General features: G+C 43.8%; 1 protein-coding gene across 2 annotated transcripts; it reads right to left on the bottom strand.

Annotated features, from left to right (window-relative positions):
* Positions 1-2,159: 2,159 nt before the first annotated feature.
* LOC123508957 lies at positions 2,160-15,577 on the bottom strand. 2 transcript variants are annotated; one of them, XM_045263024.1, is made up of 7 exons: positions 15,460-15,577; positions 6,840-6,916; positions 6,305-6,456; positions 5,865-5,972; positions 5,534-5,715; positions 4,219-5,372; positions 2,160-4,038 (listed from the first exon to the last, which is right to left on the bottom strand). In XM_045263024.1, exons 1-7 carry the CDS (start codon positions 15,555-15,557, stop codon positions 3,275-3,277), a joined length of 2,535 nt encoding a protein of 844 aa, XP_045118959.1. In that variant the 5' UTR covers positions 15,558-15,577; the 3' UTR covers positions 2,160-3,274. The 2 variants fall into 2 exon arrangements, with proteins under 2 accessions (XP_045118959.1, XP_045118960.1); XM_045263025.1 differs by lacking the exon at positions 15,460-15,577 and adding an exon at positions 13,899-14,162.
* Between the last annotated feature and the right edge of the window lie 3,261 nt (positions 15,578-18,838).

Genomic DNA, 18,838 nt, shown 5'->3' with positions numbered 1-18,838 from the left:
AGATGCAGTGTTTTTTTTTTTTTTTTTTACTATTTTTGAGGGCTTTTCATTTTTCCGTTTTATTTATCTTTTTTATTAATTTTTCGTCTCCCTTTTTTAGGTAGCATTTTTGTGTAGTTTTCTTTCATTTTTTGGTTTGATTTTTCTATCTGGCTTTTTTGTCCAACTTTTCTTTTTTTGCCTCACCATTTCTTCTAGTTTTTTTTTTTTTTCGCCATGAGTGCAGAATGGCTGAACAACCGCGCGTGTTTGTCAGGCGGCGGTCGGGTGTCCACACAGAGGCGCCGCGTGAGTGTGCTGGTATGTTGGTGTGTTGGTGTGCTGGTGGAGAGAACCAAACAAAAAGCTGTGGTGGAATTAAGATAAATGCGTCAGTAAAGTCTGCTAATTCTGGCTTTGTGCGGATGTGTGAACACTCGTAGTAATGTTGTAGTGTGCGTTTATGATGGTGTGCATTTTAGTGTGTATATGAAGGGTCTCAGGGCGTGCAAAGTGGGTGGCTTTGTATGTTTATGAATCTGTCCTTTGGGGACAGCACACAAGACCACAGCGTACAACACACACCACACACCGCACAGCACCGGTCCCAGCACACAGCTCTCTCTGCCACAGCCGGGCACCGCAGTCCCGTCCCCGCCAGCAGAGGCGGTCAGTGGCCACTATTGATTCATACATTTAAAGTGCCTCATTTCGGCCTCCGCTCCTAACGCCGCGGAATCATAAGGTGAGGATGAGCCGCCTTTCAGCAGGTGACGCACCGCCCTCACCCCGCCGCCGCCGTTTCAATCCGCGGCCAGAGCTTCCCAGAGAGGGGAGAGCTGCCGCTCCACCGTTGGGGGAGTGGTGGCCGCTTGGTGCTTCACGGGGCTGCTGCGCCCTGGAATGGCGCCTATCTGAAAGCCATCGGCGGGAAGTGGAAAGCCTTGCCGGGAATGAGCACACTCATTGCAGACTCCAGACTGCTGCTGCAGCTTAATCGAACCGGAAACGTATGGAAAAAATTTGCATAATTTTTGTATGGATACTCTCCGCCCCTGAGAACGAATCCAATCTGGATAAGGACTTTTTTCGCCGCCGTGTACTAGCCTCTTATGCATACAAATCGTTAGGGCATTTTTTACTGCAGCGGAACGGGGCAAGGCGAGGGGAGAGGGGCAAGGAGGAATCCCACGCCGCCTAACTGCTGAACTTGACGTTTGCGGTGCCCGTGAGGCGAGGACGGCGGCGGCAGCGGCGACGGCGTGGCGTGGCGTCTCGAAGCCTTGGGTCTGGGAGTCGGACATTTTCGACTCGTCTCCAGCGAGTCCTTCAAATTTGCATCGTAAATGGGATCTAACTGAAGCGAAGTGACGCGCCGCCGGAGATATGAAGGAAAATTCTAAATCCCGGGAAAATCCTCTCGTGAATCTCATATTTTTGTAACAAGATCTGGATACCGAGTCAGGGCGGCCCTTTGAGGAGTGTTCAGGGGCCCTCCTCGCCCACCCCTGCCACCACCAACCTCCTCTTCACCCACCTGAGCCCCGCAGTCCCTCACCCCCACAGCCCCTCACCCACACAGCCCCTCTCCCTCCCTGTCCCCAATCCCCATCTCTCATCACCGTAACCTCCACTATCCCTTGCCTTCACTCTCAATCCCCCCCCCATCTCTCTCTCTCTCTCTCTCTCTCTCTCTCTCTCTCTCTCTCTCTCTCTCTCTCTCTCAAGAGACACTCCACTCCCCTCCAGTCTCCTCTCCTTCCTCCTCCCCACACTCCTCCCCATCATATCAAATTGACGTCTAGGATCATCAGAGAGAGAGAGAGAGAGAGAGAGAGAGAGAGAGAGAGAGAGAGAGAGAGAGAGAGAGAATTTTTCCTTTTCATACTGTAGTTTATATTTTTTTCTTTACATTTAATGGTTTTGCATTTCCTCATCATGTCTGTGAAGGTTGTCTTAGATAACGTAGCAAACGCCTTCATTTCAACAGAAGTCAACGGGAACAACGGGTAGATAACTTATTTTAGTTTCCCTTAAAATAGATCACGTTTTCTTTGACTCTTCAGCCATGGGAACCTTCTCTATCTCATATTACCAAATAGTGCCTGTACATAATAGTGCCCTTAACTAACTTACTGTCAACAAAGTAAATAAATGGAATAGATGAAAAGGAGAGTAGATACTTTAAACACTGTATTTCATCCCTGAGAGAAGAATATATAAGAAAACTATTACCTTGCATCCACTGAGAGCTCATGATGCACCTCTGCTAGCGTTGACCACAAAATAATAAGAGGAACTGATGATGATAATGATACTGACGAATGTTGCGATGTAGTCTTTGTAACGGTATCACTTTATCATTTGTGTTCACGGGTACCTCAGGGCTGGTTCACTTGCTTCATTATGTTCTGAAGTAAAGTTAGACGTGATTACTTGATAGTTTTTGCTTCATGGTACTAAAATAGATTCTAGTGAGACTGAATTATCACTCTGTTTGTCACTTGTCTCTATTACTTTGAACAGGCTCTACAGTGGACATTATTGGCGCTTTCAAGGATGCTTTCATGATTTTGGCGATGGTTTAACAAATATTCTAAATTTCTAATGTTAAAAAACACCCGTGAAACTCCGACTAATTATCCCTCTTGTTTTCCTTATATATAACAACACTGGTTCATAATCGTTCCATGTTGCTGCCTCGTTGTGCCAGTACTCGCGTCACCGCCTCCAATTTGTCATTCTTATATCACTCCAGCACCGTCCACATACTACAGACAAGGCCATGGTGCACGTCAGTTTGAAGGCAGCACAAAATGGGTACTCTATAGGTCACGTATAAAGAACAAAGGTACTTAGCTGTACTACCTTCAAGAGAGTCTACACTATACGGTACACATGCAACACTTTACACCACTCTTACGAGAATTCACACGATGATTTAAGGTACGTGAATGGGAGTAAGCCGGGTGCATATTGAGACACAGGCGACACAGACAACGCAACACAGAGCAGGGCAGAAAACTGTATCTCACTATTTTCAATGTAAGCACGCACATTGTCACGCAGGACAGCACAGCGCAAGGGCAGACCTGCTTCGGCCTGCATCACACGGTGTTTGAAACGCAGTTTTCTGCGTACGTGCGGCACAGGAAGAAACAGTCTCTCACTCAGTAATCCACATGATGTCGTCCACTGAGGAACTTATTGAGGCTGGCTGTGCTGGCCTGCGTCTCAATGTGCGCCCGGCCTAATAGCCTACATTGTAGAACGCAGGAGACCCCACTGCCTTATCCTACTTGAACTCAAGCTTGAAGAACACGAGCAACCAGAAGGCAACATTTATCACGACGCAGAGGACGGGCAGGCACAGGCAGCGGTACAGCACGAGGAGCCGGAGCGAGGTGTCCTGGGGCAAGGGATGCTGCACGCTGTACTCAGCGGGGGACGCCTCCAGGGGCCGCACCCGCTTGACGACCGTCTTGAGGTGCGGCTGAGGCTCCGGCGGCCTGTCCGGGATGGTGATATGCACCAAGATGTTCACGAAGAGAATGGCGATGATAGAGAAGAACCACAGGTCGATGAGCTTCACCTCGGCAGTCTTGGGCAGTGTGTTGGAGAAGTTTGTGAAGAGCGTGAAAAGCACCAAGAGGGACGTGAGGGACATGATGGCGCGGGCGTTGATCGCCTCCTGTCTGACGAAGAGCGTGGCCCAGCTAACCACCAGCACCAGCAGCGACGGCAGGAAGGTGGACAGCACCACAGCACCGGGCCGCCGCTGCAGGTCCACCTGGAACATGATGAGATGGGCGGTGGAGTGCGGACTGACCTCGGCGTTAACGACAGTGTACAGTGCCAGGTCCTTCACCCCCGTGTACTGCATGGTGGCGCCGTCCAGAGAGAACAGCACGCGGTCGCGATGGGCACCGGGCAGGCTCACGTTGATGTAGCAGCGCTGCACGTCCAGCGGATAGAACCAGAAGGTGAAGTAGCAGATCACGTCCGCCGTGTACTGGTGCATCAGCAGTACGGTGTTAGCCGCACCGGGATAGAACACGTCTGCAACACACAAGGTGCGTCACTCTCCGGACCAGACCTACTGCTGTCTCTCAGACTACCAAGAAACGCCCTAACTCCAAACTGTTGGTGCTGTGCAGTGAGAAGCAAGAGGTGAGGGCAAGACCGCAGTGCAGCAAGCGGTGCCTGGCGAGGTGGGACTCCTGGCGGGGGTTGCCTTACCTGTGTTGAGATTATTGAAGGACGGAAGCGTGGCGTTGTTGGCGGAGGTGGCGGCGAGCGTGGCGGCCAGCAGCGTTGCCTTGCCGCCCTGCAGGTTGGTGAGGTGGTAGTCGGGTTGCCACAGCTTGGCAGCGTCCTCCTTGCTGATGGTGGTGGGCTCCGCATGTGCGGAGAGGTGCCTCAACTTGGCGCGATTCTCCGCCCACTCCAGCGACAGTTCAAAGTCTAGATTGACAGCCATGTTGATTTCATCCACGTTGGCCACGCGGGTGAGCTTGAGGGCGGCGAGCAGCAGTAGAGCAGCGCCGCCGGGACCTACCGGGGACAGTTGCTTCAGGTACTCGCCTTCCACCTCCACCTTGCTGCAGTGGTGCTCGTCGCTGCCGTCAGCACACTCATACAGCAGGTTGCAGCGCTGATCCCGCGGGATGCAGTGGCCAGAGTCACACATGAACTGGGAGTCGTCACATGGGGACAGGCTCAGCGTAATGAAGGCACCCGCGGCTTTCCCACACAACTCCTCACCCAGCTTCCAGCGGTGCTTCCCCACAGGGTAGCTGGCGACCACCACGCTCTCCGTGGTGGCCAGCGTGCTGTTATCACTCAGCTGCACCAGCATCCAAGCCCTCGAGGCCGCCGCCCACCGCAGCAGCGTGCTGTAGTATCCCACGAAGAATGGGCGGCCGTCCACATGACCACTACTCACATAAACGCGTGCCTGGTGCTCCTTGGCAAAGCAGAGGCCCTGCAGCCGCATGAAGGAGCTCTGCGCCCAGCGACACGCCGTGCAGACCTTCATCGTCGCGTGGCAGGGCGAGTCCAGCCAGGTTCCCTTGCCGTCCATGGTAGCACAGTTGTACACTCTGCCGCCGCCCACCCGATTTGGTTCAAAGTTTTGATATTCGACCAGTTGGTTGGTGGTGATGTCTCGCCACACGCCCTCCTCGGCCTCGTCAGTGAGGCCCAGCCACACCTTGATGCGGCCAGTGACGCTGCAGGAAGCGCCGAAACTCTGCCACATCTCCAGCAGGTGTTGTGATTCCGCCGGGGAGAGGGGCGTGACCAGGCTACCGTTGAAGGCCTCGCATACTGCTCTTGCCTCTGAGAAAAGGCGAGTTTCCGGCAAGAAGAAGAACTGCGACTTGATGGGCGGCCTGCGGTATAAAGGTCAATTAGGAAACATATGTGACTGAGTCTCATTCACACTAGTCTCGCGCGTCATCGGGAGGGAGAGGACGGTGGGAGGTAGCGAGAGGTGTGCATGGTGCATGGTGAAGACATCAAGGACAGGGCTGAGTCTATGAGTAGACAGTACCTGCAGAGGTCCTCGAGGGGCATCCAGGTAGTGGTGATCGAGCCTTTCTCCTCCAGCTGGATCTCATCTGAGGCAAAAACGTCTCCGTGACCCGAGTCCTCACACGCTGCCAGCCTCGCCACCTCCCCACTCGACAGAACTCGACTCCAGAGAGAGACCTGAGACAGGTCGCCTATGAAAGCCTGCAGGAAATCCAGATATAAGATAATAGAGACGAGAGAACATAATACTTTCAGGCAATCTTGTCACAGTGAGCAGAAAACATTGTACCAACCATGACCAGCAGATTTGTTGCCATATCTACCGGAGTGACTCAGATTCATGCACCGACCTGAGTCTTATCGAAACCGCCGCCCAGCGAGTCCTGCTCCTGCCCCAGCACTAGTGACCCGTTCAGCACCAGCGAAAAGGTGCGACTCTCCTTCCACGTGTAGATCTTCTGTCTCACACCGAGAAGAGAATAGGAGAGACAAGGAACGTGCTAGTATTGATGTTAGCAAATGATGTACAGCCATGATGCAATGAAGATATGAAGAGAGAGAGAGAGAGAGAGAGAGAGAGAGAGAGAGAGAGAGAGAGAGAGAGAGAGAGAGAGAGAGAGAGAGAGAGAGAGACAATACCATAGCAAAACGACTATTACAAGAAAACACTACCTCTTCCACCACAAAAAAATCGATCTACTACGCACTGCCTTGAATAACAAGCACGGGATAGTAAAGACAAAGACTTCTCCCCACCAACCTAATAGACCACGAGCTGTAGAGACGTTACCTGGCCGTCCACGTAGAGGATGTAGAAGTCCCTGGTGATCAAGTGACATATGTGCGTCCACACTCCGGGATGAATGCCTTCCACGAACACTCGCTTGTCACTATTCAGGAAGGTACCCCCCATCCACCCCGTCACCTCCTGCCCCTCGTTGTCTGAAGGAGGGAGAGAGTGAGAGAACTGCACACACATACAGAAAAATAAATGGATAAATAGATAGATACTAATTAAATAAATGACTCCTTTTCAATATTTTTGGAGTCCACTTCTAATTACTTTCTGTTCAATTTGTTTTGGAACCGGCAGCTCAGTTGGCCGGTCTTCCCTCTTACATAAACACACACACACACACACACACACACACACACACACACACACACACACACACACACACTTCATGATATAAATGACTTGTTTCTCTTATTGTAAAGTAAATATATTGACAACTTCACGATTGACTGATAGACGGACAGACATGGACAGAAAGAACGAGAAATACATACACTCTACACACGTACATACATACACATATACGTACAGAAGCCAAGAGCGTCGAAGCCATCATTGGAGTAGGAGTAACTGAGGTGTGTATTGAGGGTCACGAACTGTCGGGGCCTGGAGAGGAAAAACAAGAATTATACTCGTACCAGTGAGAGAGAGAGAGAGAGAGAGAGAGAGAGAGAGAGAGAGAGAGAGAGAGAGAGAGAGAGACAGAGAGAGAGAGAGAGAGAGAGAGAGAGAGAGAGAGAGAGAGAGAGAGACAGAGGACAGAGACATAGACAGAGAGAGAGAGAGAGAGAGAGAGAGAGAGAGAGAGAGAGAGAGAGAGAGAGAGAGAGAGAGAGAGAGAGAAAGAGAGAGAGAGACAAAGATATCGCCGCCAAGATGTTTTAGTGATTATGAATAATGAAAATGCATCCAAACCCAGCATAACTTGTCAATAAACATCATCATAAAAAAGAAATATACACTGCATGGATCAAGTCAGCATTAGACATTTATGCTTGAAGGATTATAGAAAAGCACTCCCACCATCACCACTAATGCTACTACCACCACCACCACCACCAACAACAACTTCAATAATTACTACTACTACTACTACTACTAATACTACTACTACTAATACTACTACAAATAAAGATATATGTAATTATAGTTTTTGTTCACCCTGTTCTCGTTATCATCCTTTTTCTCTTCCTCCTTCGTGTAGTAATAGTTGTTGTTGTTGTTGTTGTTGTTGTTGTTGTTGTTGTTTTAGTAGTAGTAGTAGTAGTAATTGTTGTTGTTGTTGTTGTTGGTGGTGGTGGTGGCGGTGATGGTGGTGTTATTGTTGTTCTTGTTATTGTTGATTCTAATGTTATTGTTATAGATGTTGTTGTTGTTGTTGTTGTTGCTATGGTAATTATGATGATGATGATTATGATGATGATGATGATGATGATGATGGTAATTATAATGAAGATAATAATAATGTTGATGATGATGATGATGATGGTAACTATAATGATAATGATGATGATAAGGATGATGGTGACGATGATGGCGATGATGGCGATGATGACGATGATGATGACGATGACGATGATGGTAATGATGATGATGATAGTTGTGATGGTGGTGGTGGTGGTTTAATGATAACAGTATCTAGTGCCCAAGTCTATTTGTTTCCACTCAAGAGATCATGTCTTTTTTTTTTATTCACATTTCCTTTACCTGTAGTCATTTCTTCACATTTTCTTTATCTCTAGTCATTTATTCACATTTTCTTTATCTCTTGTCATTTATTCACATTTTCTTTACCTGTTGTCATTTCATCGCCCATTTATCTCGCTTGCATAATTTCTCGGTGTGTTATTGAATTATTCACTAAACTTCTGACCTTGACGGCTCAATGTGTTCCATTTCATTGTTTATTCATTCAATTTTTTTTCATTATTATTATTCATGATACGATACATCTATTAAAAGCGTACGTGTGTGTGTGTGTGTGTGTGTGTGTGTTGAGAGAGAGAGAGAGAGAGAGAGAGAGAGAGAGAGAGAGAGAGAGAGAGAGAGAGAGAGAGAGAGAGAGAGAGAGAGAAATCACTTGGCTACTGAGGAAGTAAAAATTAATAAATAAAAAAAAAAACTATATCATTTTAAACATGACACGAGAAGAGAAGCGAGGCGAGGCAAGATTGACACGACACGTTTGCGCCACCCAGAGAAACATGACGTGAGGTGGTGTCTTAGTGGATAAGATGAGCGTAGGATCGGGCAGACGTCCACGCGTAGGTTCGAATCTCACCACGTATCACTTTGATTATGTGCCATTTGTCGAGTGGTTTAAAGTTACGTACATGTCACCACGATACCCAGGTTATAGGTGGTTACTGCGCTTGGATGGTGATATGGGCCCTAATATGGGTACCACTATAAATAAAATTGCCTGCGCCACTAATGGGTTGAACCTGAACAGCACTTCCTATACATACTCTTCAAGTAAAACCTACAGGCGCTATAGGTCGCTATGGGCCGCCGCCGTGGTACAGTGGAACCATGCGTGTTTAGAGGTCAGCGGAGTCTCAAAGCGCACGGTCAGAGTGTAGGTTGGGCTTCCTCACTCGGGGCAACGGTTTCCTGGCGGGTGGGCTTTGAGATAGGAGGTACCCCAAAAAGTATCCCCTTTAGCCCATAGATTCCCGTGAAAAGCCCGCACGGTATAAATTAAAAAAAAAAAAAACAGACATAAAACCAACAGGTTTTAACATAGAAAAAAAAAAAAAAAAAAAACAGACAGATATCAGGGTAAACAAGACTCCACGAATGTTCCTAAAGCTTTGTAGAGTTGAGCCACAAACTTGCCGAAGTGTACCCAGGCTGGCAAACTTATGCAATGCCACCAAGAGAGCAGTGATTCTTTGTTCCTGGTTATTTATTGTTTCTTTTGTTTTCTTTATCGTTTTTCTTGTTTTTCTTATATTTTGTTCTTTTATATGAGCTATATTTTCGTTTTTTTCTTTTTTTTTTTGCATTTTGTTATTTTTTGTCATTTTCTTCATCACTTTTTTTTTATTTCTTTATTTTTAAGTTGTTATTTTTATCGTTTTCTTTACTTTTGTCGTATATTTACTCTGGATAGTTCAACCCGAAATTGCCCGAGTGTACCCAGGCTGGCAAACTTATGCAATGCTACTAACAAAACAGTGATTCTTTCTTCCTTTTTATCTATTATGCCTTTTGTTTTCTCTTTATTTTTCTTCTTGTTTTCTTAGCGTTTTTTTCATGTATGTGTTCAATTTTTGTTGACTTTTTTATTTTCTTGGCTTTTTTATTTTTCGTTGTTATATTCTAAAGTTTCCTCCATTTTTATTCGTTTTATTTTATTTTCTTGCCTTTTTGTGTTTTTTTTTTTCGTTATTTCTATTCGTTTTATTATTTTCTAGTTTTTTTCTTATCGTTTTCTTTATTTTTGTTTTTTTTTATTTTCTTGTCTTTTTGTACTGTTTGTTGTTATTTTTTTGTCGTTTTCTTCATCTTTCTATTATATTTACTCTTATATTTATCATTTTTTAAGTTATTCTCTGGTTTCTGTCATTTAGTTCAGGTTTTTTTCTCATCTTTTGAATTTCTCTCTCTCTCTCTCTCTCTCTCTCTCTCTCTCTCTCTCTCTCTCTCTCTCTCTCTCTCTCTCTTCTCCAACTCCTCGGTTCTAAAATCTTCCGCATTCTTTATTTCCCCTATCATTACTTTTTGCATTCATTTCTTTAGCCGTAATCCCATTAGAGTTTCAAACATCCCAGAATGCATTGCCTGAACTATCACCAATGCACGACTCGAATATGCAAAAACCTCGCGTGTAAGTGACAAACTGCGCACCCACTCGTGACATACGCCGTGACGAGAACAGTGACCATGAATACCAAATGAAGGACAATAGAAGGATTTACTACTTGGAGACTGATTTTTTTTTTCTTTGGTTCTATAAAGTATTTCCTGTTACCATCTCTTTCTGTCGCTCTCTCTCTCTCTCTCTCTCTCTCTCTCTCTCTCTCTCTCTCTCTCTCTCTCTCTGCTTCTCATTTTTAGTATCTCAATTTTTCTTTGGATTAATTTTTTGTTATTGTTTTTGTCTATTTTACTCATTTCCACTTTAAAAATTTTCATTCTGTGAGTATTCTCTCTCTCTCTCTCTCTCTCTCTCTCTCTCTCTCTCTCTCTCTCTCTCTCTCTCTCTCTCTCTCTCTCTCTTGCTCATTTCTACTTTCCACTTAATTTTCATTCCGTAGAGTATTTTCCGTGTCACTATCTCCCTCTGTCACTCTCTTCTACTTATTTTTACTTCCTTCTTATTTTCCATCCCCTGTTGCTCCTCTCTATCTCCTACACAAGAAAACGTCAATACAGGAGAGTGAGTAACAATGCTTGCCAATACTCAATAAGAACCAGGTTGTTAGTCTTGAGTCATTCGGTAGCTTTGCATAGATGGAGACCAGGTGGAAATGCGTAAACATATTTCATACAAGGACTGCCATGTGGAGGTTTGATGGATTATCGTAACTTTTATTCTTTCTTATTTCTCATATTCTTACCTCCCACGTGCGTGCTGGACAATAAAACAGCATAGTGTAAGCAATAACATAAATACTGAACACTCCTTAGTTTTTCTTATTTACTCCCATTTGCTGTTCAGCCTCTACTTGTTATTTGTTCTCCTTGGCATTGCTGACCATTCATCTTCTATTGGCGCCATCGATCGCTTTCACCTTGTCCGTTCACGCTTACTAAATTGTTTACCTGACCACCAAATTTTCGCCGCAGCCAAAATATGCAAATAATACCCAGCTGCTACTGGAGCATTCATGGAACTGCATCGCTGACCTCTACTTCCCCACATGAGCCGGTAAACAAAGATTCAAGGAAGGTTGTAATAAAGGAACAGATTGATGAAAGAATCGGTGGTTATTTTCTGAAAGATTTATGGGCTGATTCGATACATTGGGATAGAATCGGTCCAGTCCCTGGTCTCACGGGGGTTCGTGTTGAGTTTGGTTATAATTAAATTTGCTTTTCTTTATGCTTGAGACAAGAAATGAAAGATGAGTTATGCCATTCATGAAACTTATACATTAACTGGAGAGAGAGAGAGAGAGAGAGAGAGAGAGAGAGAGAGAGAGAGAGAGAGAGAGAGACGTAATCCTATCTCTATTTGTTTATCTAATAACTTTAAAGTAGTCATATCAGCAGCGTAACTAGCCAGCGGCGCGGCCAGCTGCTATCCAGTTTGCCGCCCGTCACAGAAGTAATACAATGTTAAGAATGCACATTAACCCTTTAAAGTATATATATACATACATATATATATATATATATATATATATATATATATATATATATATATATATATATATATATATATATATATATATATATATATATATATATATATATATATATATATATATATATATATATATATATATATATATATATATATATATATATATATATATATAATAGGACCAATTTAGCATATTTTTTTTCATTGAATATAGAAGCCACTATTGTATCATCAATATGGCACTAGGCAATAACATTGAAAGATCGTGTATGTTGCTGTAGTCGTAGAGTCTTTTCAAAGTAATGGAGGCGCTGCAGAAGTGTTTCAGAGTGGGGGGCGAGCCATGGTAGACTGGAGCCAAGAGTGATGGAGACAGTGCCTACCTTGTCTTCCCATCAGCAGCACGCACACGCACACGCAAACACGCACGCACGCGCACGCACGCACGCACGCACGCACACACACACACACACACACACACACACACACACACACACACACACACAGTATCACCATCTATAAAACAAAAAACAGAGCAACACACACGAAAAAAGCATCTCCTTGTGTTATGTCCAATGAAAACACACACACACACACACACACACACACACACACACACACACACACACACACACACATCACACAATCTATGCATCAAAAGACACTGGAACACACACACACACACACACACACACACACACACACACACACACACTCACTCTATGCATCGAAAGACACTGGAACACACACACACACACACACACACACACACACACACACACACACACACACACACACACACACACACAATTACCTTATGTCGTAGAAAAACCAGGCAAACTCACACATACTATCACCTTACACACACACACACACACACACACACACACACACACACACACAATTACCTTATGTTATATGAAAACCAGGCAAACTCACACATACTATCACCTTACACACACACACACACACACACACACAATTACCTTGTGTTATATGAAAACCAGGCAAACTCACACATACCATCACCTTATGAATGAAAAAAAAACAGGCCACACACACACACACACACACACACACACACACACACACACATTACATTATGTTAGATATGGACGAAGAGAGCCAGGAAGGGAGGACATCTGGGAGGCTCCCTCCATATTGGCATTACGGTCCAGCCGCCTGAACTGATGACGTCATGGCCTGGCCTGGTGGGCTGATGACGTCACAGCCCTGGCCTGGCCTGGCGGGCTTATATACGTTACGAAAATAATTTTGAAAATGACCTCTTGAAAAAATGCCGCCAGACCCGAATGCTTTACATATTCTGACTTGGCACACACTTTAACTATCATCAAAAATGTAAAGAGATTCCTGACTCTAGTAATGTTAAAGATTTTTTAAAAGAACCATAAATAAAATGTTGGAACCTTGATCCCCCTTAAAAAAATTAAATCTTCGCCCATTCTCACTTCAAAGGAACGAAACACATTTTAAAAGATATGAATAGTTTTTTCCAACACTTTTGAAAGATTTAGAGCCAGAAATGAATGATTCGCAGGGGTACCAACGAAACTATTATTGGAACATTAACACCGTTAGAAAATAATTCTACTATCCACCAATTCCACTGACCAGGAAAGCGAAACACTTTGAAACATATCAACTATTTTTTTTAACCAATAGCAATTTAATACCGGCTCAAACAAAAATTTTCCCTGGACGCTCCTGAAAATTTGGCGCCAAAACAGCCTTATTTAACACCCAAAACAATGCCAACAGCAACAGGCTGCACCCCACACACGCACGGAAAACACTTCAAACACAGCGAAATACTTGTAGAAAGCATCAAATTTTACTATTCAGTCCAAATGAATTGTCTAGGAATAAAGAAAATAATCCTGGATTCTGGGCAGGCCAGCAGGGACACAGGTTAGACATATCCAAGATGGCGGCGAGGCCGTGGCGGGATCGAACCCCCCTTGTACTTCACTTAAACCTTCACCAAACTTAAACCTGGCCATGGCGATTGTGTCTCAATGGCTGATATGAAAGCTTAGGAACGCGGTTGCATGTTATGGCAAGGCAGACCTATATCATTGAGAGATAAGGCAGGAAAGAGCTGATATGCAAGATGTCGGTGGGGTCTGTTGTCGAGTGGACCCCGCTCCTCCATCTACCCCCCATAAAATCATTTAAAAATGGCACGAAAGGCATTTGATGATTTATCTTGAGTTATCTCATGGCTGTGGCTCGCCTTAAATAGACACTCACTTTGATAACGTAGTCTGCTTCGGGGGTTTAGTTTCCTAGTTTGTCTGGTAATAAGATGAATTGGAGACGTGGAGACATCAACGCAGTCTTGTTATTGTCACTAGAACCTTAAAAAACACTTCTGAAATCCCGTACGAGTCACTTCAATCGGAGCCGTTTGAGTGTAGATATCTCGCTAGTATTTCACTATAGAATCGTAAAAACACTCTTAGAATCCCGTGTAAAATTAACCGGAGGCTTTTAAATGTGGTATATATAGTAGCTATTAACTCGAGCACTTACTACTGTCACGAAAGACTGAGGAGTACTGGAGTGGGTGGGTGGGTAGCACTGTGGCGCCACAGTCGCCTTATTAACTAGCATATTACTTGAAAAGAAAGTTTGCCATCAGGGTGGTATTTATACTACTGCATAGATAGGTAGTATAACTTGTCCTGTACTACTTATATTCGTACTAATAAGAATGATATGGTTAGGTATTAAGTAATGTGAATCCTGCTGGTTCCTCACTGTTAATGTGCTCATTCACTATAATATGTCATTTTGATCAAGAATGTCTTAACCATGTTATGGCCTGTTACTCTACGTTCGTATCTTCTTAATGTAACAACCTTCAAACAAACATAACCAATCTGTCTGCATGCCTGTATCTGGAAAAAAAAGACAACGAATCGGCTCTATAACATAACTACTTTTCTTCAACTAACATCACAAGGCCTAAAACACTAGCTATTCACTTCTAAATGCAACAAACTTCAACGAACGAGTGATTATGTAATGTGTACTAGGCTACAAAACGGGAAAATATTCGATTTATTGTCTCCTTCAATTTTGCGATATGCAATAATTATAAGCATTATAAGTCATATATGGAGTGTTAAGCATCTTCAAAATGTGTGCAGGTGTGGTAAATGTGGCGTGTGTGTCAGTGTGTTAATTTTGGAGTTTTTCAAGTGTGTGTGTGTGTGTGTGTGTGTGTGTGTGTGTGTGTGTAATCTGTCACCACCACCACCACTACTACTAATATCATTGTTGCTACTACAACTACTATTCCTGCTAGGTATTATTACCACCAACACTAACACTACTACTACTACTACTACACACACACACACACACACACACACACACACACACACACATATATATATATATATATATATATATATATATATATATATATATATATATAGAGAGAGAGAGAGAGAGAGAGAGAGAGAGAGAGAGAGAGAGAGAGAGAGAGAGAGAGAGAGAGAGAGAGAGAGAGAGAGAGAGAGAGAGCATCTAGGCTTGTTTATAAAGAATATGAGTTTTGACCTAATAATCAATACCACGTATAGGCATATTGAAGTAAAACTGACAACTGTGACAACCAAAATTGTCGCTCCTAAAAACTGCCGCCGGGGCGGATCGCCCCTTCGCCTCCCCCCTGAATTCCCTACTGAGGCATATATTAACTTTCACTGTCTTGTACTGAAATTTATGAAACACTATTGACTCACCCATACTCTCTCTCTCTCTCTCTCTCTCTCTCTCTCTCTCTCTCTCTCTCCACACCCACTTCATTCTGTAGCAGGTGGTGAAGAGCGGCAGTGTTCTGTTGGAGTTCGATGAGAAATTGTATCTGAGGAAGGTATCGTTGCTGGGAGGCGCCCACATGTTCCCCTGCAGCCTGAATACCTTCACCCTCCCACCAGGTCCTCCCTCAGCTGCCGTGTCCTCCTCCGCCGCCGCCGCTGCCTTCATCTCTGGCGGGAGGAAGAGTGAGAGCTGGGTGATCGGAATTATACTGTTGTTGTAGGTGGATGTGGTGGTTGTAGTGGTGATAGTGGTGGTGTTTAAGAATTTTTTTAGGCCTGTATTGTGAAACGCTTTGTTCTCTCACCATGCCAATTCTTATAAGCCACACAGGTTAGTCATGTTCTCTAGACTACTTTTCCTTTTTAGAAATGTAGAGATCTTTACATTGTGTTATCAAGACCGTAACGACACTTGCACTTTAAATCACGTATTATTCCAAAGAGAGAATATAGAAATAGTGGAGCTGCGTCACTGAAGACTTTGAGAATACTGGCACTACCATGTTGTTGTAGTGAAGTGGAGCGTTCATTATGTACGTATGCTCTCCTCGCCGCAGCGGGTGACGATGGGTACTATTAACCCCTTCACCATGACGCGTTTCCATATTCATTCTGGTTACTATTTGGAGATTTTATACAGCGTCAGAAACTCATGTAGGGATTAGAATAGTGAAGACAGTGACCATTAATCTTCGACCTTCATAGACCCTGCCATCGTCTGATCGTGCCCAAAACATGGTAAAAACAGCGTCCCAGTACTGAAGGAGTTAATATTATATCACTACTTACCTGCCCTCTCACCGTCGCTGCTTTCCAAAGGTTGTAGTTGAACAAACCCGTATTTTTAAGGGTATTTTTTTATGTTAATGGTGATAGAATAGTATGATTTCTAGTTCATAAATACGAAACACTTAAAATCCCGTTTAGTTATATGGGGCTTTGGAAAATGATCGTGATGAGAGAGCAATGCATTTCTGAATACGGTCTGTCTTTCTGTCCTCCTCCTCCTTCTCCTCAGACTCACGTGACAAGGCAAGAAGCAGCACCCAGGTAAGCGCCACGCATTCACCACGCATCTTCTCCCGCAGAAGTAACCAAGCGGAGGAGCACAGAGAGCGACAGTAGCTTTGAGTGGACTAACAGGGCGATGATAGCGGGTGTTGACAGCAGCGGTGGTATGTCAGACGCGAGCAAGAGAACAAACAGGCAAGGGGGCGTGGATAGGTGTTGTGTGGTGTTGTGTGGTGGGGTGTGATGTGGCGTGGTGTGGTGGGGGGGGTGGGGGTGAGCAGGACATTACATCATTGATCACAAGCAACAATGGTCCTCTTGGTGCTGTACTTTTTCTTCTTCTTTCGTCTTATCATTATTATTATTTATTTTTTTTATGTGTATGTGGTTGTGTATATATTAAGTGGCAAGATTTAGTGAGTTGGTAATGCTAAGGTGTGTGTGTGTGTGTGTGTGTGTGTGTCGCCTAGCTTCACCTCGCCGCATTGGTCAAAGAATGTGTGTTTTGATATTAATGGTACTGTCCGTGTCAGATTTATGATTTCTTTACTCACTTTTACTTGCTTTTCTTTTATTTCACTTTCTTTCTTTCTCTTTCTTCTTTTTTTTCATTCATAACAAGTACCACTCGCAAAATAACATTTTTTTTTCGAGTATTTTAATTTATTTACCCTCTTTCAATCCCTCTCTCTCTCTCTCTCTCTCTCTCTCTCTCTCTCTGGAACTATAAAACCACGTCGGAAATTCCTTCAACCTTAACCACGTCATATTTTGGGCGCCCATATGAAAACCTCCGCCTTTCAAAAACCTATAGAAATTTCCCCCCATAAAAAACGAAAAATGAAAAATGTTACCGAGCGAAGAGGAAGCTTAAAAGAAAATAAATAGAAAAAAAAAATACTGGTCTTTGTTTTGCGGCGTACGATATTGAAAAAAATGTCAGACAGGAATTAATTAAAGGCATGACAATGATAAGTAATAACCTTGTGAGGGCGCCGCCATGTTGCTGGGCCGGTTTCCCTCTACTCTCTCTCTCTCTCTCTCTCTCTCTCTGGCAAGTCTTTTCTAACACGCAACAAGGAACAAATTAATAAATAGCAAACGGAATTTACTTTTTGCTGATTTCATTATTATTTTTCTAAGCATAGAAGTGAAAATGAATAATGATAAAAATAAGAATAAGAACAACAATAAATAAGCAGAGTAAACAAGGACAAGAAGAGGAGAGATGATAGAGTAAAGAGGACAAGAAGAAAAGAACAGGATATAGGAAGGAAAACAAGAAAACGGAAGAGAGAGAGAGAGAGAGAGAGAGAGAGAGAGAGAGAGAGAGAGAGAGAGAGAAACAAACTGAGACAAACGCTCAAAAAAAAAAAAAATAAATAAAAAGAACAAAATAAAATGGAATAAAATAAAAAAAACAACAATAACACCAATAGCTAACAACAACACAAAGCTAAGGAAACCCATACATCACCATTATCACCATTACTCAACACCATAGCATTCACCACCTGCTCATTTTATCAAGAGGGACACAGGACCACCAATCACATGAAGCACTTGTCCTGCACCTTATTTGTCAGCCAGCCACCCAATCACTACCCTTCAGTTCCTCAGTTCCCAGTTCCTTTGATGGATGGGGTATTACGGGGTCTACTGGCCTGTGTGTGTGTGTGTGTGTGTGTGTGTGTGTGTGTGTGTGTTGAAATATACTGTAATGTAATATTAACTCTTGTCTCGTCAATTTTTTTGTAGGAGTGAGAACTGCCAAGGGCAAAAAAACTATATTAGAAAAAAAAGGCCCACTGGAATTGCAGTCTCCACAAAAGATTAGAAAGAATTAGTCAAAAGCCTGGGACAAATGTCTTGACACCTCTCTCTTAAAAGAAGTTAAGTCGTAAAAAGATAGAAATACAGAAGCAGGTAGGGAGTTCCAGAGTTTACCAGTGAAAGGTACTGGTTAACTCTTGTATTAATGGGTTGGACAGAATAAAGATGAGAGGAAGAAGAAAGCCTTGTGCAGCGAGGCCGCAGGAGGAGGGGAGGCATGCAGTTAGTAAGATCAGTAGAACAGTTAGCATGAAAATAGCAGTGAAAGATTGAAAAAGATGCAACCTTTCAGCAGTGAGAAAGAGGCTGAAGACAGTCAGTCAGAGGAGGGGAGTTGATGAGAAGCAAAGCTTTAAGCCTCCTTGCATTCAAACTTCTTAAAATACGTTATCTAATTGGGTTTTCTTTTTTTTTTTCTATCTCTTCTTCCTCTCCCCTTTACTTTTTAACGATTTCTGCTATGACCTCCTTCACTACTCCCTCTTCTCTTCCGTCCCTTCCACCATACTCTCCTTT

Source organism: Portunus trituberculatus, chromosome 25 (assembly GCF_017591435.1).
Source record: "Portunus trituberculatus isolate SZX2019 chromosome 25, ASM1759143v1, whole genome shotgun sequence".
NCBI lineage: Eukaryota > Metazoa > Arthropoda > Malacostraca > Decapoda > Portunidae > Portunus > Portunus trituberculatus.
Note: the sequence above shows the minus strand (reverse complement) of the source record. Positions and strands in the feature narration are given on the sequence as shown.